Raw genomic sequence first — 27,341 nt, 5'->3', positions numbered from 1 at the left:
GAGATTAGTTGGGTCAATAGGGGTCAAAGGTTGGAATCTATTTTGGTGTCACGGGTCACACAGGTCATGATCAAAATAAATGCCACGAAAAGTGTAGAACCAGTGGAAACGATGCAGCAAAAAAGCAGGCAAAAACAGTCGTTACAAATACCACCGTGCAGCGTTTGACATACAAGGTGTTGTTGGTAATTACTATGCATTGATGGATCCAATATTTAACTCAGATAATTAAACATGTCGCTTTCTAGCAACGGGGGAAATATTAAGCTTACTACCGCTGTGCCAGCTGGAGCTGTGGAAACTGCCAGCGAGAGCGGCGCCGAAGATTTGAATCATGAAGATAAAGTAGATCATGAAGACGAAACGAAAGTACCATTGCTACATTATGAACTAGTTCCTAAAGTTGTAAAGGATGGAATATGCTTACAGCCACAGTCAAGTCCGTCAAAAGAAGCTGAGCCTATTTATTGGAATTCGTAAGTATTTCAATTTTCATTTCCTGATTTGACATTTCTGATTTCATGACATCGAGAACTGACAATGTAGGTATCCCAGGCAAACCTTAGTTAACACATTTGCTAGTCAGCGAAATTCGCCTAGACCGGGGCCCAAACACAATGCATATTTACAGATGATAGAAATTTGAATTTTTTTCAAGAACAGGTCGGTGATATATCTGGTTCCATACAGCAATACGCAGTATTGCTGTCTGGTAAGCAGGTACGAATTGAGACGTCGTGAATTGAGACGTCGGAGCCGGTCAAACACAGAGGACTAGCCTACATCCCGTATCCTACTATCACTCAAACAAGCAAATCTCTTCACGAATTCACTCACCTTGCGATCCTACATCATCAGTTGAAACAAACATCTAAGTTTCCAAAAACAACTTTGTCATTCCTCAAAACTACAAGTAACTTCATTAATAAAAAATTGAAATCATACTATTATGTTCGATTTATGTCAACCAAAAGTACGCACGAGTCGAGTTCAGTTTACCAAAATGGTAGCTCCTGCCTCCTGGTCACCTCAGATATGACGTCAGTATCAAGCTGCTTATTAAACGGTGGATCGGATTGGTTGAAATCAACGCCACGTTTTTGACCTTACAGGGGTCAGAGATATGCATATATTCATGTATGAAAACAGCGATGCGGATATAGTAGCATCACCGGAACTGAGAATTGCGACATTTTCGATGTTTGTACCGGGAATTTCAGACACGGAGACTCGCGGAGATTTCGATAAATTCGTCCAAAGGTAACCAAAGGGTTGGGGATCGCATTTTTAACTATCACTAAATGTTTCGGAATTGAGGTCGGCTAAAAAGTAGACAGTTTCGGGGACTGTAATTGGTGTAGATGTCACATTTTGAACAGTGAACGATAAGTGACCAATTTGATGCTCAGCACAAGTGACTATCTTTACTCAGGGTAGGTCGGTGAAGGAAACCTACATACATGTAAATATGTTTTCTATACTTCACTTGACCCAAATATATGATTTTTTATGGGGATAATCAAGTCGCACATGGAATTTTAGAGGGATTTTGATAGCAGTTCCATTAAAAAAAGCTGCTATCGCCATGAGACTAAGATCTAGAAACACCCCTAAATGCTGTTTTGGGGAATTTTGCTAGCAGAATCTTTTTGATGAAAGTCAATCTTCGACAAGATGTAACTTTGTTACGGAAAGTGCTATGACAAAAATGTTTTCAGTTTTGGATTTCTTTACTCAAGGGCTTTAATTTGATATGTAAAATGATGCAGTTTGATGGCAAATTTGAATTCACCTAGCATACCTAGACAATGACTGAGTATTTGGACAAGCGGAACAGTTTTGACAGGCCTTTTGTCTACCTCTCTATTTGTAAACAAACGAGGAGGTCGAAATTGTCCTTGGCGAATATGAAAGTCAGCGTAATAGTACAGCACTAACTTCCCCCTAGCCCGAGCGAGGTACTCACACCTCTGCTCTGTCACTGCGATCTCCACTCCATCTCGATCTCTTCAGTGCGACTGCCTCCATGTGCCCCGGTTTGTGCAATAGTATGGAGGTCATGGCCTTATGAGGAAGGAACCACTAGGGCCATGATGTGTCGGGCTAACTTCCCTCTTACAACTAAAATATTTTTGAGGACAAAAATAAATGAGCAACTCAGAACACGATCATGTCGGGAAGTACGAACATTTTGCTCTGGGACTGAATATTCATTCGGAGGATGACTTCTCGTCTTTTTTACCCACATTTTCACTGTTTTTGCAGCCAGTTCTTGACCGTTTCCAACCAAATTTTCACATTATACCGTCTCGGTGTATTCCTCAATCTCCCGTATGAATTTGGCGACATTTGGATCGAAACTGACAGAGCCTTTATACACATACATATAGATAGATACATACAACATTCCCCTATTTATAGTAAGATGCTGGGCTCGTCACTGCACTGCAAACACAGACAGTCAACATTCAACCAATACTATACACATACACCGCACTGCACCACCAGGAGTTGAAGCGATCGATCGTGCATCGATCCACAGCAGCACATTACCCGCGGTATAAAAAGGGGCGAAAGTGCATGGGTGCGAAATAGAAAGGGGGCAAAAGTGCACGGGTCCGAAATTGAAAGGGTGTGAAGTTTCCAGTGGCGTAGCGTGGGTCATCACATGGGGGGGCACAAACCATGATTGTGGGGCCGGATCTGATTGGGGGGGGCACAAGCCATTTTCCGGCATGTTTTCTATGGGATTTTAAAAAATTTCGATTGGGGGGGGGGGCACGTGGCCGCCCAGCTCCCGACCCCCCACCCCCGGTGCCCTACACCACTGGTACATTTTCTATGTTACTTGCATTTTTTTCTGGTAAAATCAAACACTGTCCAGTGTCCCCCACATCATTATAAGATGGATTGGCTAAATAAATATAATAAATAAGTTTTGGATTTATAAAGCGCCTTTCTCCAGATCTTACAGGACTCAAAGTGCTGTAATTTCGCTGCAATGGTGAATCATCACAATCAGATCGCATCAACTAGGTTGCTGCCGAACGGCGCACACCTATCCGCATTTAGATTGTAACATCCCCCAATTATCTGTGCAGCTCCCCAAATTCCATTGGGTGAAGGACGTTTTTGATAATCAAACAACTAATCACCGATTTTTCAGATACAGGAGGAAACAGGAGATCCCGGAGAAAACCTGTGAGAGCGAGCATGGAATCGGGATAAACCAAGTGCACACGAGTCCTTGGGCCGCGCCAGGGCTTGAACCCGGGACCTCAGTGGTGCAAAGCGAGGGAATTACCGCTGCGCTAACTCGCCCTCCCTAGCATCAGATCACTAGCATCAGATCACTGATTTTTCATGAGAAGCCTATTTTAGTTGCAAAATGAGAACTCAAGAGTTAATTTGCTAATATATTTGACGCACATTCTCTATCTCTAATGCCAGAGGTTAAAATAACACGATCCTAACTAATTCTCAAAAGATCATGAAATTTACCTTCTCGAAACGTGCTGGCTGCTGGCAAAACCATTTGTTTACAAGCTACAACAATCCTTGTTCTGACACTGATATGAAACCCGATGACAATATTCCATTCATTCGGAATACCATGTGGTCACTCAGGTGAACTGGCTTGGATGACCAATCAAGTTAAATTTGTATGCAGTTTTAATACTGGGCCACGCAGGGTCTTGGAAATATTTTTCAAAAGTGTTGCAAAATGATAGGAAATATAGGCCTACCATCAAGGTGACTTGATCTGTAAGCATCATTGAAACTAAGCTATTTACATGTAGTATCAAATTTCTTCTTTTCATAAAAAAGTAGTTTACAGTACCGTATTTGATTAATTTGATGACAGTGGATTTAAAAACCGGTGACGTAATAAACAATTTGACATTTCTGCTGGATGATGTGATTGGTAGTTGGTACAGATGTAGAACAATTGTTTAAGGATTCATGGTGTAAGTTTCAAGTTTGTCAGAATTCATAGATGTGGGATTAAAGGTCAACTGGAAGGGGCAGTGTTTTTAGGATTTCATTCTGTGAAGCAAACTGTGGGTCCAAGCCATTATTTAAAAGGTGTCAATGGTATGTTATTGTTGCAGGGGAGAAATATAAATTGTCAGACTGTTGAGCATAAATTTGAAGAAAGAGATCTTCCATGAAGTTTGAGCATTGGTTGATTTGGCATGGAGTGACCATATATGTGTAATACTTGGAAAATGTTTTTGATTGCCTATGCTCTGTATTTTGATGTACCGTACTCAGGCCTTGTCTTTTGAAAATTGCTTGCGAGTGACAAATCACTCTCCCCAAAACTTGTCAGGTGAGCTGTAGGCAAATAATTTTAATCACTTGTATTATTATTACACCAAATGTAGGCGAGTGATAAAAAGCTCTCCTCAGCTTCATTTTAGGCGTGTGATGGTGAGTGATCACTCTCACTCACCTCAAAAGACAAGGCCTGATGTACTGGGGTAACAATATTGTTAACCAGTCAACCAGACCAAAGCTCTGTTGTACTGTATAATTTCTGTGTAATTGTGTGTGTAGTCTGATCCTCTCCTCAAGATTTCCCGATTGCTTACAATTTGAACATCAAAATTCAAACATGCATTTTAATGAATACTTTCAGTGACGAGCAGAAGCAATGGATAGCACTACTATTTGTTGGTACTACCATGGCCTATGCAACAAGGACCATCCTACCACTGTGTGCTGTGACTGTGGCAGATGAATTTGGCTGGGATAAAACTGATATGGTTAGTACTAGTACCCAGTATATCTTTTCCAATTCCAGTGACACTTCATGGATTATTGGCCTTAAAATCCTGTGCGTATAGGCTTGTCATCTTTGTTTGAAATACAAAATTATTGGGTGTGGGTTAATAAAAACACCCAATACACCTTGACTTTTGTGGCGCTTAAACATGTTAAACAAGTTCAAATGCTCTTAAAACCTGATATCCGCGGCGACTTTCCATTAAATCTTATCCGTGGCGACTTTCCACTGCGCTTTTAAAAAAAAATCAATAACCAGTCATGCAATATTGTCAGGTATTACTGTTATATCATAATATGCCCACTTGAAAAACAAGTTAAGAATTTAATATATGCAAACCTATATTCGAAATAAAATAATTCTGCTCCAACAACCCTTCACAACATGATTTCCTAACAATTTAGTAACTGAAATGGTAAGATCTTAAATATTCCTTTTTATTTGAAACCAACCCTCTTTCATCCCGTGCAGTACAATAATTTTACACCTATCTCACTGCAATAAATATGCTTTACATAAATTCCTAAACTTTCTTTGCTTACTATGCTTACTAAATATGGGGCAATTGCAAGGGTGAGAGCATGATTTTTGGCATTCGGTGAGAGCAAAATGTACAAAATATGGGGTCATTGGGTGAGAGAGGGACCGTTTGGATCTAAATTGGGGGGGGGGCATTGGGTGAGAATATGACTTTTTTTAATGGGGTCTTTGGGTGAGAGCCAAAAGAAGCCTCAAAAATTGAATTTCTAGTTCTAAATGGCTTCAAATGGCTTTGTTATTTCAAAAGAATTAGCAAAATCAGTGATAGACAACTTGTTGCTATTCAGATGGAAATGTAAGGGTCTAGTCTTTGGGTGACAGATCTAAAGGAAAAATATGGGGTCTTTGGGTGACAGCATGTGCTGGTAATGGGGTCTTTGAGTGACAGCGATGGTGAAAAGGGCCGCCTTAACAGCCCTACATACGCCACCTCCAAAGTGGGAGTGCCCCCCCCCCCCCACTCCGGATTTCAGCACATCACATCAAAGCTCCCATTGAGCGCCCCATTCCTTTTTTTAAAGGAATTTTTATTATGAGAAAATCATTTAAAACAAAAATTTAGCTACAACCCTGAGCTTCTTAAAACCATATAAACAGTCATATCCAATAGGTTTATTCAAATGTGGGCAGATAACAAAATTGAAACTTCAATGAACTTTGTATTTTCAATGTGTAGCACGCACATGTATGTGTCTTTTACAGATAATTTATAAAATGGACAAGCCCTGTCAGCCCTTGTTTAGGCTTTTTCAAAACCTTCGTTTAACAAAGTGGATCCAATCATATATTGAATTAAAGTTGCAATTTTCAAAAGCCTGCTGCTGTACATGTATGCATCAGTGTCATCCATATTTTACCTTTGATATTCGCATTAAGACCCCTTATTCAAATCAACCATACAGGTCTTTCAGTTTCAAACAATTTGGGGCCCCTTTTAATAAAATGTAATGCATGTCTTCATTTTCTTCTAATCATCATATTTTTTTCCAGGGCCTTGTATTAGGGTGCTTCTTCTGGGGTTACCCCGTCTTCCAAATCATGGGAGGTCATATCAGCGACAGAATCGGAGGGGATCAGGTCCTCTATAGGGCAGCTTTTGTTTGGAGTAGTATATGTATGATAACACCCTATGCAGCATATGTGTACCAGTCTAAGGCAGCTACCGTGTATATGATGGCATTGCTCAGGTTTCTGATGGGGCTTACTCAAGGTATGTACCAGGGGTTTAATCTGACGTAGACCTAATCATGAGGACATATGAAAAGCACTGATCATGCGCCTCCATTGACATATATTCAACTAGAAAGATTCGAGCCAGGTATACCAACTTGATGTGGGGGAACTAGATAAAGACACGATTTAAACAAAGTGTAAGAAAAACTAAGAGTGTATAATTTGCTGTTAATTACATGACTCTGTTGTTTCTTTGCACATTTCTCTATCGTTAGGTGTTCACTTCCCGTCACTCACTAGTCTTATATCAAGCCGTGTCAAGCCATCGCAGAAAGCACTAGTACTCACCATAAGCTTTACAGCTAGTTCTGTAGGGTAAGGTTTTCTCTTCATCTCCCTTCCACTCACTCACTAGTCTTATATCAAGTCTTGTCAAGCCATCACAGAAAGCACTAGTACTCACCATAAGTTTTACAGCTAGTTCTGTAGGGTAAGGTTTTCTCTTCATCTCCCTTCCACTCACTCACTAGTCTCATTTCAAGTCTTGTCAAGCCATCACATTCTACAACTACAAGTGCAACAAAACTGACGCGTGTGCGGAATAGTGTAGTTTGGGATTGATGGCTATCTGAATGTCCCTGCAATTTGTTAAAAGTGGTCCATCTATTTTATTTTACTTACTAGATCTTATATCTTATAGATAAGCATACCATAAAGGTTCGCCTAATGGCGCTATGGGCTCCCTTGACATAAGTGGAATTTTAGGCACAACCTAAAAGGGCACAATCTAAAAGTGCCCTCCTGTAAAATTCCCTCCAGCAAATGAGGGCATGGAACCTTAATTCTTGTTGGGATTTCAGAGGAGGGAGCTCCCTATTTGCACATGATATTTCCCTCAAGGCAAAGGAGCCCAAGTGCACCATTAGGCGAATCTTTACAGTATATGGTAAGCAATAATGAAGAAAGTCTTGAGTTCTTTTATAAAATGTCCAATGGGTGTGGAGGTGTGGAGTGACAAAGATCAGATGAGAGTTCCAAAGTTGAGGTGCAGCAGAATGATATTATAATATGAGGAACATAAGATATAAAATAAAGCAAAAAATACCACTCTCAACAGATGTAGTAAACATATTAACACTCAACCGTTAGGACAAACTAAAACAATTTCTCTAATCTCAACAACTAGAGGTTTAATATCTTACATGTCTATTTTGATCTAGCTCTGTATTTAGTGGTGGCATCGGCTCCATACTACTCGGCGAGTTCCACTGGAGTACCCTCTTCTATGTCTTTGGTGCAATTGCCTTCATGTGGGCAGTATGTCTACTGAATAGTCAGCAGAAGAACACAGAGAATTAAAAATACCAGTGAAGTGAATGAGAAACTTATAGCATCCTCCTCATCATCATCATTAAAAGATATGGATGGTGATCAAGATGATGATGTTGTGCAGGTGAAGAAGAAGTTTCCAGTTTGCCAACTTTGTAATAAAGTCCCATTTTGGTAAGTAACATGTGTAAGTACCTGCAGCTGGTTATGCACCAGACCTTGAGATTGACACCTTCCCCCGCACTTGACTGTTGGTATTAACCCCATTGGCACTACTGGCCAAATTTTCAAGCTCTAAGAACTATTTTGATTAGTTACAAAGCGGACTGTATCATGTATTGAGAATATCAGAAAGCATTGTGAATTGGAGTGAAGGGGTTTAAGCTTAAAATTGCTTAGATACCTAAAAGCTCAATTTTGATTGGTTCCTCAGATGATAGTATCATGTAATTAACCAATCAGGGGCTCTGTCAGTAGTGCCCATGGGGTTTAATGTAACTGGTACAATTCCGGCTAATGGGCAAGTTGATCAATTAAAGGTGAGTGTTCCAATTGTAATTCATCATGTTTGCAACCTCTCATTGGGCCCATCACCCAAACATTCTCATTCCAACTTATGAGATACATTGCTCCAGCAGTTTAGATGCTAGAAACAGATAATGTGTATCACAGTGACCCATAGAACAGTACACAACTTCTGGATGGTAACCACCAAACTACCGTGTTATTTGTTCAAATCGCCTAAGCAAAACACATTTCAGGCCTAAAATTTCACTGGGTCGTAAATACCAGCTGGTCTGATATCAAAATCTGCATTTTAGTGGTGTAAAGTGTGGGGATGAGGCTGTCATTTGGGGCACACACCTTTAAGGATGAGCTATAGTTAGGAACGACCACACTAGGACGGTCATTATTTTCAATGTAAGGTTGCAATTGCATGAAATTTTTCAACATGCATAGAACCTTCTTGTATGCAAGAAGTGGGTTACTGTACTCTACAGTTAATTTAAGTAATTCTTGGCCATGGTGGATCATCTATTATAGCGTACATGTAGAACAGTCTTCTGGACCGTGTTATACACCCGTTGTTTATTGTGAGGCTACAAGCATGCCGCGTGTTCCAACTTGGCCAAGAATTACTTGAACTAGAAGGCTATATATTTGTACACAAATACGGCTATACCCGCATGTTATCGGTGTACCCAAACTTAAAGTCCTTATTTGCTGAGGACGTAAAATAAAGAAATTGAATACATGAATACAAAAGCCACCTAAGTCCATGCGAAGTTATTTTGAGAGAAAAACCCGTGTATCATTTTAATTCCTTCAGTTAGATTTACCTGGTCAATATGGTAAGTTTTACGTGCAAATGAGTGGATTAACCTGTATTAGGTATGACGATTAGCATTTCAGGGACTTCGTGGGGTTCATTTTAAATTTTGGACTTAGGTGGTTTTTGAATCATATACAAAGACAACAATGTTAGAATGAGATTACCACTAGTAAGATAATACAAAATAAAGCACACAGGTATGTATAATGTTGATAAGCATTCTGCCATGTAATATAAACCACACACTTTCCTTTATTAAACCCATTTTTGTTCAAAAGTCATTCTCTAGCAATGAATGTGTTACAAGTGGACTTTTATACATACTGGATTTCAATCAATGTGTTACAAGACTCAAATCATGGAATTGGGTGATTCTTTCATACATGCTATTTTTCACATGCCCAATAGACACAGAGAATGAATTTGAGTTGTTCTTTCATGCATATGACAGGCCTATGTATAGCAACAATTTCCCATGCTTAACTCAATTTGGCCAAAGTATGGACTTAGGTGGTTTTTGTATTCATATATTCAATTGTAAAAAGTCGCCAATCGGGCAGAAAACGTGTAAAAGTGAAAGTCCAAGTCACAAGCTTTAATTGAATGTAGGTTGCACTGTCGTAGCACTTAAAATAAAGAAATTGTAAAAGTCCCCACCCAGGGGAGTCGTCTCTCTTACTCTCCATAGGTTGCTGTTGTCAGTCTCTCTTACTCACAGTGAGGCTATGCAATACGATTCAGGGGAAACTATTCCAGAGGGAGTATGTAAATTAAATGGAACAGCCATTTCAGAGGGAGTATGTAATTTAAACGGAACAGCCTTTTGGGGGACATTTCAGAGGGAGTATGTAAATTAAATGGAACAGCCAATGGGTATGTAATTTAACTGGAACAGCCTTAACGCTTCCGCTGGTATTTCCAATAATGTAGCTGCTTTATTTACTGCCGGCCCTGTTTTAGCGTTTTGGGCCCTGGACCCATATTATGTGACATATGGGGCTCATATGTACATATAACTACATAATTCTCAGGTGCAATCTGTGTACAAACTCTGAACCCTGAAGCTGCTTTATTTGATAAGAAACGGCCGGCCCTTTGTTTTAACATTTGGGGCCCTGGGGCCCATAATATTTGACTTATGGGGCTCATGTACATATGTTGAAGTATAATTCTCAAGTACTATCAGAAAACTCAAGCTGGGCATTGTAGCTGCTTTATTTACTGAGTAACGGCCTGCCCTATGTTTTAGCTTTTGGGGCCCTGGGGCCCATATTATGAGACATTTGGTTGGTATATATACATATGACAATATAATACTAAAGACCTATCTATGTACCAAATCTGAACCCTGTAGCTACTTTATTTGCTGAGAAACGGCCGGCCCTTTGTTTTAACATTTAGGCCCCTGGGGCCCCTAGCCTTATACATATGGGGCCAAAATGGGCAAAAGGCACATCTACAACTTAGTTCCCATACATATGCCACATATGAGCCCTAGTCATCTTATACTTATAGAGCTAGGCTTGTCAATCTGTTGCACCATATTTTAACATTTGGGCCCCTGGGGCCCATAATATATAACATATGGGGCTCTTGTATATTTGTAAATATAGAGTGCCCCAAGGGCTATCAGTATACCAACTCAGGGCCCTGAGGCTGCTTCATTTGATGAGAAACGGCGTGCTTTGTATTTTCACATTTGGGCCCCTGGGGCCCGTGACCTTGACCTCTGGGGCCAAGATGGGCAAAAGGCACTTCTGATGGGTAGGGCCCATAAGTGTACCACATATGGGCCCCAGGGCCTTTGTAGTTTTAGCGCTAGCCTTGACAGAATGATGTGTTTGATGGAGAAGGAGGAGAAGAAGAAGGAGAAGAAACCACAGGATAACAATATACCCGTCCATGCTTCGCATGCGGGTATAAATACCTATATTTGGGAATGGCCACACCAAGTCATCATTATTTGCAATGTAAGATGGTTGTAACTGCATGATAATAACAATGCATTTACAACCTTCTTGTATGCAACTTTTCAAGTGGGTCACTCTACTCGGCAATGGCCACACTATGCCGTTGTTCTGGATGTAAGATGGTTGTAACTGCATAATAATAACAAAGCACTTGCAACCTTCTTGTATTCAGCTGTTGGGGTTGGTTGTATTTTGCTTACATTTACAAACATATTTCATTTAGCACACTCAAGGTTCTTATATGATACTAATTTTTTTAATTTGTTCTGAAGTGAAAATTTGAAAGTTATGTTAAAACATAAGATAGCTTTATGCTATTGCAATTTTGTATGCCCCTAATGTCAAAATTGTAAGTGTTTGTACGTGTAGCAAATGGCAAGCATTTGAACTCTGGTTCATGTTTGAGATCATAATTTCTGCATGTTTCAGGGAAAAGCTTACTTTTATGTTTGTTATAATCATGACACACTTCTTCTTTACCCCTCAAACTTCACTCATTTTAGAGAGCTGATTACAGTACACTTAACTGCAGTACCTATATCTGTGGATGTCTTTGGGACCACCATTCCTTTTTTCATTTGTTTTTTACTTTTCTCATTTTTAGGGCTTTGACAACAGTTCAACTCTAGCCTATTATGGTCATACATTATACAACTTTCTTCCTACCTGGTAGGGAGGTTGTTCTTTGACACAATGTTGACTTTTTAAAGTTTTTCTATATTAATGTTTGACCAATTTATTGATTTCAAATTTCTGTCACTTTTAAACTTGTCTTATACTTTTTGCTACTGCTCACTACTGTGGCGTGTTATATTTATATGTTTTAATCAACTGGCTTTGTACCTATTTTACGGAGGCTTTTTCTGGGACACTCTTCTTCTTCTTAGCGTGTCCAAGTGCAGGGTCAAATGCGCCCAAGCCAATAGCTGACGCAGTGACGAGCAGAATCGTTGAATTAACTGTCAAAGCAGGCCTTAGAAAAAGTCTGCTTGGACTTCCTTTGGCGATTCTGGGCATGATGGAAAGCTGCTAGATGATAAGTTGCGCTTGGTGGTGGCAGGATTGGTTGGTTATCCAGGGCCGCGTGAACTATTGGTTTCGGACGCTCCTACCATGACCCCATTTCGTAATGCCTTTAAGGTTCTTCTATAAGTTCACCCAATTTATTTATTACAAACTTGTCTTATTTTCAGGGCTTTAGCTACAGCTCACTTCGCTGGTGCCTGCTGGTTATGATACTCAACTATCTTCCTGCCTATTTTGTGGAGGTTTTTCCTGATGTGTTCTTGAATACAGAGATAATGAATGGACTGTTTTGTTACAGTTAGTGCAATATGCTCAAACTTTATTATTGTCAGTTAGTCTTTTGGTTTAGTTTACAAAAACTTCACATGAAATTAAAGTTATAAGTAACTACAAAACTATTCATTAGTTTTGAGTTGCATGTAATATATAATAGGACATTTTGAGGGGGTTTAATTTTTGTTCATTTCGTGGTTAAACAGGCCACCATGAATTTAAAACCCAGCAAAAAATATTTGTAACTCATGGGCTTCAGTATGAGCTTCAATATGGAGCTGTTTGAAACTGTGAATAGATGAAACCACAAAACTGTTGTGAACAGTCCCAATCATGAAAAATTAACCCCACGAAAATAATTAGCTGTTATACAGTATACGTCATTTTTTTGAGCAAATTGTGAACTCTCAATCCAAAACAAGATCCATTCCTTAACATTTAACACAATTAGTATTTCGTACATGGATATGGTACATGAACATGTTGCGTGGCTTCATTATAATTTTATGTAACACGTATAGCCAGATGTGATAAACCATCGCAGTATTAATACTCTGCATGCTGGTCATAGGCTTCAACATAAAAGTCCAAGTTTTCAGATATTTCTCAAAATATCAAGAGCTATCTCAAAAAACACTGAACCAATTTTTCATGATGATTCCAAATATGGTCATGAAAATTTACAATTCTAAAATTATTGAATTAAAAAAAAAATTGAAACTTGTCGTCTGCAGTCGGGTGAGTCAACACCCACGAGGAGAGAGTAAGCATATGGTACTCCGGTCTGACAGACAATTCTGCAAAATATAAAGCTTAAAGGTCCGTGCATGCTACGCCGCAATTGCGATGCGATGCGATGCCACAGAGTACAGCATTGCGGTATCGTAATAAAGTTGAATACATTTTAACTTGGAAATACGATGAGTTGCGTTGAGTTGTGGCAAACAATAATCAATATATTGGCAACGCACAACATCGCACTGCAATTGCGGTGTAGTATAAACGGACCTTAATGGTGAGGTTCATTGTAATGATGTCACATGTTCATGCAGTCTATGTACTGAATCCATATGCAGAAAACTAATCCCGTCAAGTGTTACAATGATTTTACCCCATGAGAACTACCTGCCGATTGGCCAAAAAGAAATTTTCATTATCAATTGGCCCAATCAGCAACATTGTCAGAATAATTTCACCATGCAAAAAAATTGGGGTGAATTGTTTACAAAGCTCCATTCTGATTGGTGATTAAAGTGAAGATATCATGTAATTGACCAATCAGTTAGATCGGCAGGTAGTGCTCACAGGATTAACCATGGCATTGTGTTACAGGGGACTGCTGCTAGCCTACCTGCTCCACTCGTACGTGTTTTTGGTGTTATTTAATTGGTTGCCGACATTTTTCACAGAATGCTTTCCAGGCCACAAGGTACTTAAGTTTGCAAACCATTTTAACAATATCTACCTTCCCAAATAAAATACAGTATTCATTTTGTTTATTACGGTATTTGTAAATGCATGTTTTGGGCCCTTGTGTCCAAAAATTGGTCAAATATTAAAATTTGACTTTTCTTGCTAAATGGATTATTATTTATTTCATTTGGCAAAACAGGATAACTTTTTTAATCCCACCACACGAGGGCCGATCGCCGTTGACACTGTGTGTGCAGTCTTTTTCCTGTTCACTGAAGCATGTAAACAACAGAAATTACCCATCATGCAACGCTAGTTCGCCAACTAGTCGCGTCCATCTAATGATGATGTCATCCGACTCGGGATTGATACAAAATACAGGTTGTTCTGTTAGGTAATAAGACTACAAGGCTAGTTTGTGTTCTAAATTTTATTTTAGAGTCAAATAAATAATTTTAAAAAAATGGGCAAAAAATCCCAATCAAATCGACCTAATAATAAGCGAGATACAATGTTTTTTATACGGCATATTTTGTACACTAAAAACTAGATTTTTGACTGTTTTCAATCAAGAAATTTAGATTTATACCATTAATAAACCAAAGTTTTTATTTCAATACCATAAACTTTGACTGTCGTGCTCATCAAAACTAGAAACGCATTTGGTCGGAAATAAAATGAAAGTAGTGAATTTGAACAATATTTGTGGGCCGTAATGCACATACTTTTGGCAATTTAGACGGTCAAAAACATGTCAGCTTGTTCATTGTTTGCGTGATTCTAAAGGAAGGAAAGGGGTCTATAACGCTATAAATATAGGTGTACTGAGTATATGTTTTATACAGTAAATGAAGTAAAAATTTTATTCTCTGATTTGATATTTTATAAAGTGAACAAATATAATATAGAAATCATGCAAGAAATGGATTCAACTTTGCTCAGTGGTGTATGTTGATGTCTCGCTATTAACTTGACACGATGCGTGCACGCCTATGCACTGTGGATGTAGTCTGGAGATACTTTATCAAATTTTAATAAAGGTCATTGGTTATGGTGTGTGTAAACTCAGGGACAATAAGATCACATTCCTATCTTTCATAATTGAGATAAAATTGATTTGTTCCTAGTTGTAATGAAAATAGACTGATGGTGTAAGCTGGGGTAGATTCTTTTGATATGATTACATTCTCAAACAGTTGAATACATCACATTATTATCGGTCAATTTAAAAACCTTTCGGTGGAATTGCGTATTTTAGTTTTATTTAATTGGAATTCCAGTGAGTTAATTGAAAACAAAAAACTGACAACAAATTAAATTTTCTTGTGTTGGAAACGTCAAATAGGGTAATGAGCATGCGCAGATCGTGTCATTGTGTAAAAATGTGTCATTTCAGCTAATGAATGGAAACACTAGTGGTATCTCATATCTTTCAGGTGATGTGCTTCTCGAACAAAATCACAATGCGTAGCTGTTGAAGACCTAGTGATTAGCACTATTATCACATCAATTTTTGATACAAAGATATAGGGATGATGATGCTGTATTGCTGTGTACTGCTTCTGTTGGTCTTAGCAGATAACAGGTGACATCACAGGTCAACTCATCTCTGTATTTTTACTTTTGAAGCAGACTGGGTCAAAAACACATGCCTCCCAAGGTAGAAGGCAGTACCTGATATGTTGTTTATTGATAGATACTGCATATCTCATGCATGTGTATATTAAGCAGTATTCGCCCTTTGCACGGATCCGCCATTTTTGATCTTCCTACCAAAACGATGTTCTCCTTGCAAACGCATGCGAAAAATGTGCATTTTTGTTTCTCACGCTTTTCTAGCAACGCACCAGAAGGCTTTTGCAATGTATACACGGTAATTAAATCATGCGTTTGACAGGCGTACACACACATCACACACTCGTTTTGAGGTGACCGTGCGATCGGCAAATTATATGTCACATTCTTAACCAATTATCTTTGCATCACTTCTACAGGGTTTTATGTTTGTAGCACACTGGTCGACAGCAGTCATTTTTACAAACATTTTGATAGACATAAGGTTATTAAGGTTACCGTCAGTAGTCTAATTCAGAATATGTTTACCCACTCTACATTCGAAACAATTTTTTTTGCAGGGGTTTGTTTACAGCCTACGGTTGCAATAGCTATTACAATTTGACGCTTCTTAACTGGCTTCCAACTTTTTTCACTAAAGTCTATCCAGGTCACAAGGTAACAATATGTGCAAAGTTCTGTGGTTTTATGTTTACAGCAATTATTATAATACATATACAGCATTTTAAATAACACAAGGTTAATTAATAAGGTAGCTTGTAGTATTATTAATATATTTACCTACTCTCTACATCCAATAACAATTTTCTTTGCAGAGGTTTGTTTATAGCCTATGGGTGCAAGGTCTATTACAATTTGATGCTCCTTAAACTGGTTCCCGACTTTTTTCATGGAAGTATATCCCGGTTACAAGGTAACAGTAGCATCTGTTCAAAGTTCTTGGCATGGGAATTAAAAACACCAATAATTGACTGTCTGGTGAATTGTTAACTAACATTACATGACATCTGCATAATAATATTTCTTTTAACTGGCAAGGTTTTATGTTTGTAGTAGTTTTAATAGACACAAACATATGAAGGTGGCATTTAGTAGTCTATTTACTGACTCTCTACATTCAATAACAATTTTCATTGCAGGCATTCACTTGACATAGCATATGGGTGCAATGGCTATTACTGTTTGATGCTTTTTAAAGGCTTTTGACTTTTTTCATGGAAGTCCATCCTGGTCACAAGGTAACAGTAACGTATGTGCAAAGTGCTTTATCTAAAAACACAAATAATTGGCTGTCTGGTGATATTTCAACTAACATTACATCGTTTTCTGTCATCTCCATAACATATTTCTTTGCTCTTTGCAGGGTTTTATGTTTGTAGCAATCATCTGCAGCAAGTATTATAAAACAACATTTTAATAGACGCAAGGTAATAAGGTTGCTTTTTCTAATGAATATATTTACCCACTCTCTACATGCGATAATTTTTTTTGCAGGGGTTTATTTATAGCCTACGGGTGCAACTTCTATTACGTTTTGATGCTTCTTAACTGGCTTCCAACTTTTTTCATGGATGTATATCCAGGTCACAAGGTAACAATAGTGCATGTGCAAAGTTCTTTGCATGTGAAGACCCCCCCCCCCAAAAAAAAGAAAAACCAACTGAAATTGGCTGTCTGCTGATATTTCAACTAACATTACATATCGTCTGCTGTCATCTCCATAACCATATTTCTTTGCTCTTTGCAGGGTTTTATGTTTGTAGCAATCATCTACAGCAGGTAGTATAACATGGCATTTTAATAGACACATTGTTAATAAGGTTGCTTTTAGTAGTCTATAGTTTGATCAGCTCTTAATAGGCGGGAAATGTTAGGCTTTTGCCACTACACCAAAAAGTAGACCCACGTCAAGAATGCTGTTAGTTGACCTGTCTGGCCTTTATTTTGTGTGTTACAGAAAGTAGAATAAGTACAGGACTTCAGTTGATAATGTGTGATGCTTCTGACAAGATGTCACAAGACAATTCTCAAAATAAAATATTTTGATATTAATCCGCGCTGTTATAAGGCCCGCCGATTACGAGCTGATCAAAGTCTAATGACTAAATTTACTGATTCTCTACATGCGATCAAAATATTTTGCAGGGTTTGTTTATAGCCTACAGGTGCAATTGCTATTACGTTATATGCTTCTTAACTAGCTTCCAACTTTTTGCTGTAAGTCTATCCCAGTCACAAGGTAACAATAGTGTATATGTGCAACGCTCTTTGCACGAGATGACCAAAAACATTAATTGGCTGTCTGCTGAATTTTCAACTTTTACATTACATGTCATCTGCTATCATCTGCATAACAATATTTTTTGCTCTTTGCAGGGTTTTATGATTGTAGCATTCATCTGCAGCAATTAACGCAGCATTTTAATAGAAACACAGTTAATAATGTTGCTTTTTTAATACATTTGTCAACTCTATACATCCAATAATGATTTTCTTCCCAGGGGTTTATTTGTAGCCTACGTATGCAATGGCTATTACAACTTGACGCTTCTTAACTGGCTTCCAACTTTTTTCACTGAAGTCTTTCCAGGTCACAAGGTAACACAAGTATGGTGTGTCTGTGCATGTCAACACAACAAAAATATAATAATTGGCTGTCTGCTCAATTTTCCACTAACATTTATTTATCACCTTATAGCTTGTGTGTTTTTTGTTTTGTTTTTCCAACTATGGCAATGTGCCATATTGGATTGCCTCACAGGGTGACCAAAATAATTGGTGTCTTTCAGTATGAGCATTAGATGGTTTGCATGGGCAGTGCACAGTGCTCGAAATTGACAAAGAGCATTCCAAACAGATCGGAGGTCGCAAGCAAGCAAGGAGTTGAAATCAAATTTTGCCACATGCATGGTGAAACAATCAGTCGGTAATAATGTTTTGCCTAATTCCTTTTACAAATTTAGCATACTACCAACTGACCATTGCGTATTATTTTCCACAAGGTCCTTTGCGCACGTTTGATGGAGCGCGCGTACATGTGAGGACTCTGCAAAACATATATATCCGTGGGCTTCATTCACACAAACTTGGAGGAGTTTGATGAGCTCTGTTTGTCTATTAATCTCTTTGTTGATGGCACCTAGGTGATCCTAGTTGCTGTTTTGGTGCATGCTTCAAACAAATACGCAAAGTGTATAGAGGCCTTGCATGTGACGTATCATCCCGTAAATATGGCAGACTACTCAAATGCATTCAACAAAAGCATGATTGCAATCTACCGTGACAGTTCGTCTCACACACATAACCCTGCACTACGATTAAATAGGTTGATGACAACATTTGATTGAATGGACTGCACTCCGCCATAACTACGGTGAAGGACGCCGGCTCAAATCCTTTGTTTGGAGCCAATCGATAATTTCATGCAGGGCCTCTATTATTATGTGAAAGTCACTTTTCATCTGTTGTGGAGCCTTGTACATGTAGCATGGAATGCCAATTATGATATATTATAAATATGCTGTGCAGGCTTAAATTTGTGTGAAATCTTGCCACGTTGAGAAAGAATACATTTATCTCCCATTGACTTTTGTGACCCAGGTATGTGCTCTTGATGACCAATAATTCTCTGTTGTGCTAAACATTTAAAATGTTTACCTTTCATGCTCAATTAGGTTAAAGACCACTAATAGGCCTGGGCGATACATTGAAATACGATGAGGAACTATTTGTTTTCATGGCATTGAAAAGACTGCATTAAAATCGCTGAAATTGATCAAGTTATATAGCCAAAAAGTACTTTTTAGAGTTTGATGCTTCAAAATGGTACATTTTCTCTCATTATATGACATTTTTGATGTAATAGTACCAAAATTCATACGCACAGCTTCGGTTTTTAGTAAATAGTCGCCTTATCATATTGTAACTTTCAGCTTCGAGGGCGCACTGTCATTTTAAGGTGTTTACGGTTCAGTGCGTTAAAACAAGAAAAGTCTCAGGTCAACCTATGTTGAATTTTTGATCATTTGGCATCTAAATCATATAGTTTCACCTGATATTGGTGGCATTGAACTGTGAGAGTTCTGAATATGAGAAAATTCCACCCGAAATTAGGCATTTTCCCCATTGAAACCCGTGTAATACATAATTAGTGGTATTTAACCATTAGCACCAATTTGCGGGTGATATTTCTGCTCCCAATCCATTCTCAAGTAGTTTCCAGTGGCATTTCAGATCCCAACAACCTTTTTCTACTTGTTTTACTTGATAGGGGCAATAATTGCAAACTTTATCAAAGCAATAGTTCATGTTAACCCATAGATGACCTATGACCTTAACATGTTTGGATGTTTCCCTCCTCCTCAGGTTGATGTCTCCCAAATATGAGCGCAGTCAAATCAAACTTACAATTTAACCCCCCCCCCCTCTTAAATTATCATTATCACCTGCATATTACTTAAATATAGACACCCTCATATATCCCTATCAATATTGGTCTTGATATGAAGAACTTTGACTAGTAATAAACAGCATGGCTGTCTGGATGAACCTCTGTGTCATTAATAAGGTGTACGTATTTACTAACAATTGGTGAGTGTGTTGCCCAAATCATTTTTAGCCAGCTGAAGTTATGTGTTTTCCATAGACAAATAAACTATAGACAGCGCACCAACAGACAAAGTCCCTGTGCTTGATATGCTGAGAATTCTCGCATATTCATGACGGCCGATCAGGCACACATTCCATGCCTATCGTAGAGCTGTATGAAGGGTGTCTTTTCAGTTCTATGATGCCTACATTGTAGAAATTGTGTTTCTTTTTCTTTAAAAAAATTATATATATTTTTTTTTTTTAATTATTTTTAAAAAAACGGGCCTTGATTTTCGTGATTTTGACTCGTCGGTGGAGGGCATTACATACAAGAACTCATTCATTTTATCATGCTCCAACATTGGGCTATTCCATTTAAAATCCACACTACCCCTGTGGAAGATTTTGGAAATATCCTCTACAGGGGGAGTATGAATTTCAAATGGAATGGCACATAGGCAGTTCCATTTGAATTTCATACAGGTCTCCTCTGTGAAAGATTCAACATGATTCTTCCACAGAATGGCAAGTTTCAAATAGAAATGTGCTAATTCCATTTGAAAGTCATACTCCCCCTGTGGAAGATACTTCCAAAATCTTCCACAGGGGTAGTGTGGATTTTAAATGGAATAGTCCATTGCATTACCTTATTTGGCCTAATTACAGCCTCTATAGACTTCTTAACTTTACAAAGGTGTCTCATATATATACTGAACTTTTTACCATCAGAATCAAAAAGTGCACATTTTACCAATGTAATTCATATCACAGGGGGATTAATTTGAGTTTTATCTTTGTTTTCATTGAGGTTTTGCCAGACTTATTCTATTATTTTGTATTGCACGATTATTGTTTTGTTCAATAAACCTTCCAGACACATGTAAAAGCACCAGGGACACTGTGGAGCCCAATCAACAGCTGTATGTATGGTGTTATTTTTTTGCTGTATCAAATATGGAAAATCATGCGAATGACTAATGGGAAGAAAGATTCATCATAACTGCATGTTTTAGTGTGTTTATGTGTCTAATTAGTATGTTTGTTTGTTTTGAGAACTGATCATTTTCCTTATTATACTGTGGTCAATGCCATTATTTTCACCTAGATGTAATGAACCATACAAACTTGGATGATATATGACAATCTAATCTAATAATGGTAGATTTCCACCATTATGACACTTTTGCATACTTCGGTGATAATATTTTTAAGTGTTTTGGGCTGGGTTGTTTTTTTTTGGGGGGGGGGGAGACAAAGGTGCTAAATATCATAGGCTGCAGAGAATTGAGGTTGCAACTATTATACTTCTCTGGCACATAATAGGCAAAACATAATTCTATGGTTTTTGATAATGCCAACATCAATGAAATCATTGCTTATGTTTGCATAAATTCTACACTAGTGCCTTAGCTTCCAGGTATGTTTCAAGTCTCATCTTTAACATACCAAAGAAAACAGCTGGGCAGGATTTGTGAGACATTTTCAAATGTACCAATTTGGGCAAAATTGCAAAAAGTTTGAGAAATGGTAAATTTCATAAAAATCACAGGCTTAAAAAACTAAAGAGGAAAACTTATTCTTGTTTTATTCATTGTTATAATGTATTGGATCCACTAAAATGTGACAACATATTGCTTTTTACCTGCAGGGTTGGGTATTCAATGTTCTGCCATGGTTAGTACAAATTCCCACTAGTATAGCTTCAGGAATCCTGGCAGGCAAACTTACAGATAGAGGATATGAAACTGGTGTAGCTAGAAAGATTGTTTATGTAAGTATGATATATTGTGTTAATTAACCCCCTGAGCACTACCTGCCGATCTAACATTGCCTCTGATTGGTCAATTATGTGATATCGTCACTTTAATCACCAATCACATTGGAGCTTTGCAAATAATTCACCCCAATAATTCTAACAGTGTTGCTGATTAGTCTAATCAATAATGAAAACTTCTTTTTGGCCAATCGGCAGGTAGTTCTCATGGGGTTAAGGAGTGAATTTGACATAAGCTTCTGCGATGACAAAACCTTGTACAGAAGAGTTGAATTGCAAAACTGCTTGCATCCATTTTTGACTTTTTGAGAAAAACACATTTTTTTAACCGTGCAATAATTACTTGTTCGATTTGATTCATTTTGGTTTTGAACAAAGTGTTGATAGAAAGAAACTGAAAGAATAAGTTTGGTACAAATTTTTTGCCTTCTCATTTATTTTATTATTACTTTTATATCATGCCTTTTATGGATGTAAGCAGTTTTGCAATGAAACTCATTTACCCTATTTCTAAAAAACATCTTTAAAATCAGAGTTGAGTCCATCTGTTGGTATGGTATTATGTATCTTGATTAATGCTTTCAAAATCAAAAAGAAAAATTAAAATATCTCATTTACTTCTTTAATTATGATTTTTTAATTAAATTCGTCAAAATGCCATTTTCGGCCATTTTTTTAGTATTTCCGAAGAAACATCTTTTGTTAATCAAAATAATTTTTTTCAAATATGGTGACTCAAAAACAGTTAATTTTCGTTTTGAAAGTTAAAGACCATTGTATGCTATCGTAAAACATCAAAAAAAGTAAAACAACATTAATTTTCGGAGATTTTATAGCCGTTATAAGTCTGAATTTCCGGAAATTCCCGAAGATTTCCGAAAGGGAAAATTTACGATATCTCAGGAACGGAAGGTGGTATGAAAGTCAAACAAGCACCAAAATGTGTATTTTATCAGCACTATAACTTTTAAACATCAAAAACTCAATGGTCCCTAAGCAGTTTTGCAATTCTACTCTTCAATTTATTTTATTTACAGTGAAATGTTCAGGAGGAATAAAACCATTGCTGTCTTGACATTTTAGCACCAATGACTGCCTTCCTTTGTCAAGAAATGATATTTTGCATGTGCTTTGCTACAATCATGACTATGATAACTCCAAACACAAAGAAAGACATCAAAATGGAGTTTCATGTTTTTGATTTTTGGAGATCCAAGGTTTTTGCACAGTACTTTTAATAACATTCCTTTTTTTTTTTTATCTTTTGACATTATAACATTCCTTTTGCTATTGGCTGGAATGTGTAATGACAAAACCTCATAACTATGTATTGTATAGCTTTGTATCTTATCTTATTGACGAATCTCACAAGCCAAGTGATGGTTACTATTGGTTAGAATTTAGTCGGCCATGACTGGGTCCCGGCGCACCAAACCGGTGTTGTGACTGCCCAATTGGGTGGATTAAAGCCACTTAAAAATCGATGTTATGTTGTATTGTTTTGTAAACTTTCATCATTCTATTGTCTATTTGTAACACGGGTGATGAAATGCGGATTAAAATCCCCGCCAAGGAGCATCATTTCATATTTTAGGTGGAAAATATCCGACTGGGACCCAGCTATGGCTGCCATTGAGGTGTAGGAATGCATGAAATGAGATTTGTCTATACAAGGTTTTGTCACTTCAATTTTGAAAATAGGGTGACTGTGGGTTTATTGTCATTACAGCGATGATAGGCTGCTGTGTTGTCAAGGGTTTCTATACAGTCAGCATAATAAATAAAGTACCAGTTTTTTGAACATGGCATAAAGTGGGAGTACAGTATATTTCCAAATTCAATGTACCCAAAATGTGCACAAGGATACTCTTTTAGTTTGAGACTTATCAGTGCTGGAAAATGATGCAGAAATCACCAAGGTATATAAAACTGAAGCCAATGGAAGGTACATGTTCAAAAACGGTTACTTTTCACCTCCGTCAATTAATGATTATCAAAGCAGGCCCCATTGATTTATACACATCTTGATACTTGATAGTTGACTGTCATTATAAGCAGTAGCTGCTGTCCCTGCCAACAAAGTGCATGTGATCTATAAATATAAGGTTGGCCTGCTGATGGTGGTATCTCAGTTGGTGCTGCCCTCTTCCTGGTCTTTGTTTTGGGTTTGATGAATTGAGGTAGCGTGATGTTCACTAATACAAAGCAAATCTTGAAAATGAGTGTACTCAGCACTGGCCCTACATCATGAGTGTACATGGGCCTACATGACAACAGCCTTACTCTTTACATGTATATGGAGTAACAATTGGTAATAAAATTGCAAAATAAATTAAGAGAACTAAAAGCAATTCACTGATTTTGCATATTTTCTCTTTTGCAGACTATATGTGCCTCTGGAATGGTGACTTCCTTAGTAGCCGTTAGCCTTACATCCACTTACAGTACGGCTCTATTCCTTATGGTTAGCGCTATAGGCTGGTCAGCATTTAGTAATGGTGCTTTGCCAGTTAATATACAAGATATAGCGCCCAATCAGGCAGGAGCTGTTTATGGTAAGTTCAAATTTTTGCCTTTGTTTTTCCCCGGCCCCCCCAACTCAACACAAAAGTTGGCAACCATGAGAGTTACCAAAAAGCACGGAAAAGGGGTAATTTTTTTACCAGTAGCAAGGACCGCGACATTGGCAAAATAGGGGTATTTAAGTTGGACTGTCCATGAGATTTGACTGTGAAATCAGCAAAATAGAGGGTATTTAATTTGCACTGTCCGAGAAAAAAAGAAAAAAAAGGGGTACTTGAGAAAATCTAATAATTTTTTGGCAATATTTAGTGTCATTGAAAAAGGGGTGTTTGAAATTCTAGTCATTTAAAATGGGTATTGGAAATTCTAGTCATTGAAAACCACAAAAAAGGTGTTGTTTTTGGGCCAATTTTATCCTCAATTTTGTATGAAAAAGGGGGTAAATTTGATGAAAAATCATTGCAAAAGGGGGTGTTTGAAAGATTTGGTAACTCTCATGGTTGCCAACTTTTGTGTTGAGTTGGGGGGCCGGGTATTTTTCATTCTTTCCTACCATTTCTTTCCACTTTCTTTCTTGCCTTTTTCTTTCTCTGTTCATTTTCCTTCTCTTTTGTCTCCTTTTTTTCCTCTTCTCATTCCTTTCTTTTGCATTTTCTTCCTTTCTTTCTATTTTTCCTTATGACTGGAGAATTTGCATGGCTAGGTTTTACAATTACCTTTTCGGTAAATCCCATAATTCCTTGCGGTTAGACCTGAGATGTCGCCATTTGATGTCACGCCGATGTGCAATGCGCAGTGACGATTTTCGCTAAACGATGTGCACATCGGCGTGACGTCAAATGATGACATCTCGGGTCTATCCGCAAGGAACTACCGTAAACGTTCGCCTAATGGCGCCCTGGGCTCCTTTGCCTTGGGGTAAATTTCATGAACAAATAGAGAGCTATTCCCTCTAAAAATCCCAACAAGAATTAAGGATATGTGCCCTTATTTGCTGGTGGGATTTTTATGGGAGGGCACTTTTAGGTTTGTATCTAAAAATTCAGTTATGTCAAGGGAGCCCATGGCGCCATTAGGCGAACGTTAACGGTATGGGATTTACCGAAAAGGTCAATATGGTATGTCATCTATGAGCTGTGCTTTATTCTGTCAGTATGCATGATTCTCAAAAATAATCAGAGGGTGTATAACAAATTCTAAAGTAGCACCATTAGCATTTACATGTTTGAATGTTGGTGTTTATTTCTTGTTCTTTTCAGGTATACTAAATACAGTGGGTGCACTTCAAGGCTTCATTGGATCCTATATCACAGGGTACATACTACATCTTACTGAGAGCTGGGCTACTGTGTTCTGTTCAACATCAACTGTGTTAGCATTTGGATGGATAGTATTTGTGCTTTTTGGATCAGGAAAACCAATATTATGATTGTGAATGTACATGCCTGTAGATTGTAGGCTTGGCTTGCTACAACTGTAGCTTAAACCTTATTAAGTTAAAATGGAACAGACATATCGTCACCCTGCTATGATAACTTAAGTTTTTCACCGAATTGAGCTTTTTGCCTAAATCATGTCTCTATTAGCATGTGCACCTGCTGTAATAATGCCATTGACACTGACCAATCATAAACAAGATTTTGGGGTGAGTTAGGCAATTTGTACAGGTGACAAATGGCGAGTTAGGAATTTTAACAACAGAATTTATGCCTAACTCAGCTGTTTATCTGAAGATTTTGCTGTAAGTCACAGACCAAAGTCACTAAAAGTCACATACAAAAAATGAGATAGGCAATTATCGTAGCAGGGTGACTGACCATCCACCACAAATGAGTTGAAATGTTGGCAGAGCTTGTTTTGAAATATGGTTCGTAAAACTTCTGAAAAAACAATAGAAAACTAAGGATTTCTCAACTCTTTTACTGATTTTACAACAGGGACATGTTGTATATCATTGTAAAGCTTATTTTGAGTAGAATTTGTTCATATCTCAAAAATTGAAAATGCCTACATTTGTGGTGGACGGTCAGATATTTACAACAAGATTCCAGTTCCACCATTGCATTAATTGAGCCACATATGTACAATATGATGAGAGAAGATGAGCTCATTGTCTCTGATATGTCTGCAGGGGTGTGGCCAGAAACCTTCAACCCATAGTGGTCTGTGTGTTTGCTCACCAGAGTGGCTAAAATGTGAAAATAAGAGGCTGAATTTTCGATTTTTTTGCATAAACCTGGGTATTAAGCCCCATAGGCTCCTCATGCATGCCTGTGGTTTGCATGCTGCTGTAGCTGTTACCTGAAATACTTTGAAAGTACAGCTGAAATGCACAGCAAAATGTAATAATAAGCTGTATAGAACTCTTGGCATACATAAAGGTTAAAGGTGCCTTTCATATTACTTGTAACACAGCTGTTTAATACTTGTCTAGCTGTTGCAGGTATCTAATGTTAAAGATGCCTTTGATGTTTGAAGGCAAGTTGTAACACAAATATCACTTGCCCAGGTGTCTGGTTGTAAAATTTGAGCCTTTGCAAGAGAATCTGCAAAGAATTCCAGTTCTTTGCATATTCAATGGATCCTCTTATATCATATATTGTTCTGTGAAGTGTTTTGTGTCTAAGAACAATTATTTTGAATGTCTGAATGTAAAGTGAAGTGATAATAACTTTTTGCAATATTATGAATGTTTTCCGACCTTCAGTTTACCTCATCTCTTGCCATTTGATATTTGATATTATATGTTGTACAAGAGTAGTAGAGAGAGCTATTTTGAAATCATGAATCAAATTGGTTTAGATTTTCATATACTATCTTGGAAAGTCAGAACAGTTCATACATTGATGTATTCTGTAAAGCCATGTTAATTTAAAAGGGCATTTCGTGATCCACAGCCTCGTCCCCCACTTTTCTCAAAAAAAGTTGAGATTTTTATATCACTGTAAACCTCTGGCTACATAATGTTTATGTACAAAAAATTTCTTGCAGATTAATTCGTTTAGCAAAGATATCGTGAAATTTGAATTTCAT

At 37.7% G+C, this 27,341-nt stretch overlaps 1 protein-coding gene across 1 annotated transcript; it reads left to right on the top strand.

Moving 5' to 3' along the window:
* Window positions 1-64: 64 nt before the first annotated feature.
* On the top strand, window positions 65-27,341 carry LOC140139259 (voltage-gated purine nucleotide uniporter SLC17A9-like). Its single transcript, XM_072161040.1, has 9 exons — window positions 65-476; window positions 4,643-4,769; window positions 6,320-6,539; window positions 6,778-6,877; window positions 7,723-7,858; window positions 13,713-13,862; window positions 21,660-21,782; window positions 24,169-24,340; window positions 25,568-27,341. Exons 1-9 carry the CDS (start codon window positions 235-237, stop codon window positions 25,735-25,737), a joined length of 1,440 nt encoding a protein of 479 aa, XP_072017141.1. The 5' UTR covers window positions 65-234; the 3' UTR covers window positions 25,738-27,341.

The sequence above is a fragment of the Amphiura filiformis genome, chromosome 18 (genome assembly GCF_039555335.1).
Source record: "Amphiura filiformis chromosome 18, Afil_fr2py, whole genome shotgun sequence".
NCBI lineage: Eukaryota > Metazoa > Echinodermata > Ophiuroidea > Amphilepidida > Amphiuridae > Amphiura > Amphiura filiformis.
This window is presented reverse-complemented; position numbering and strand designations above follow the sequence as displayed.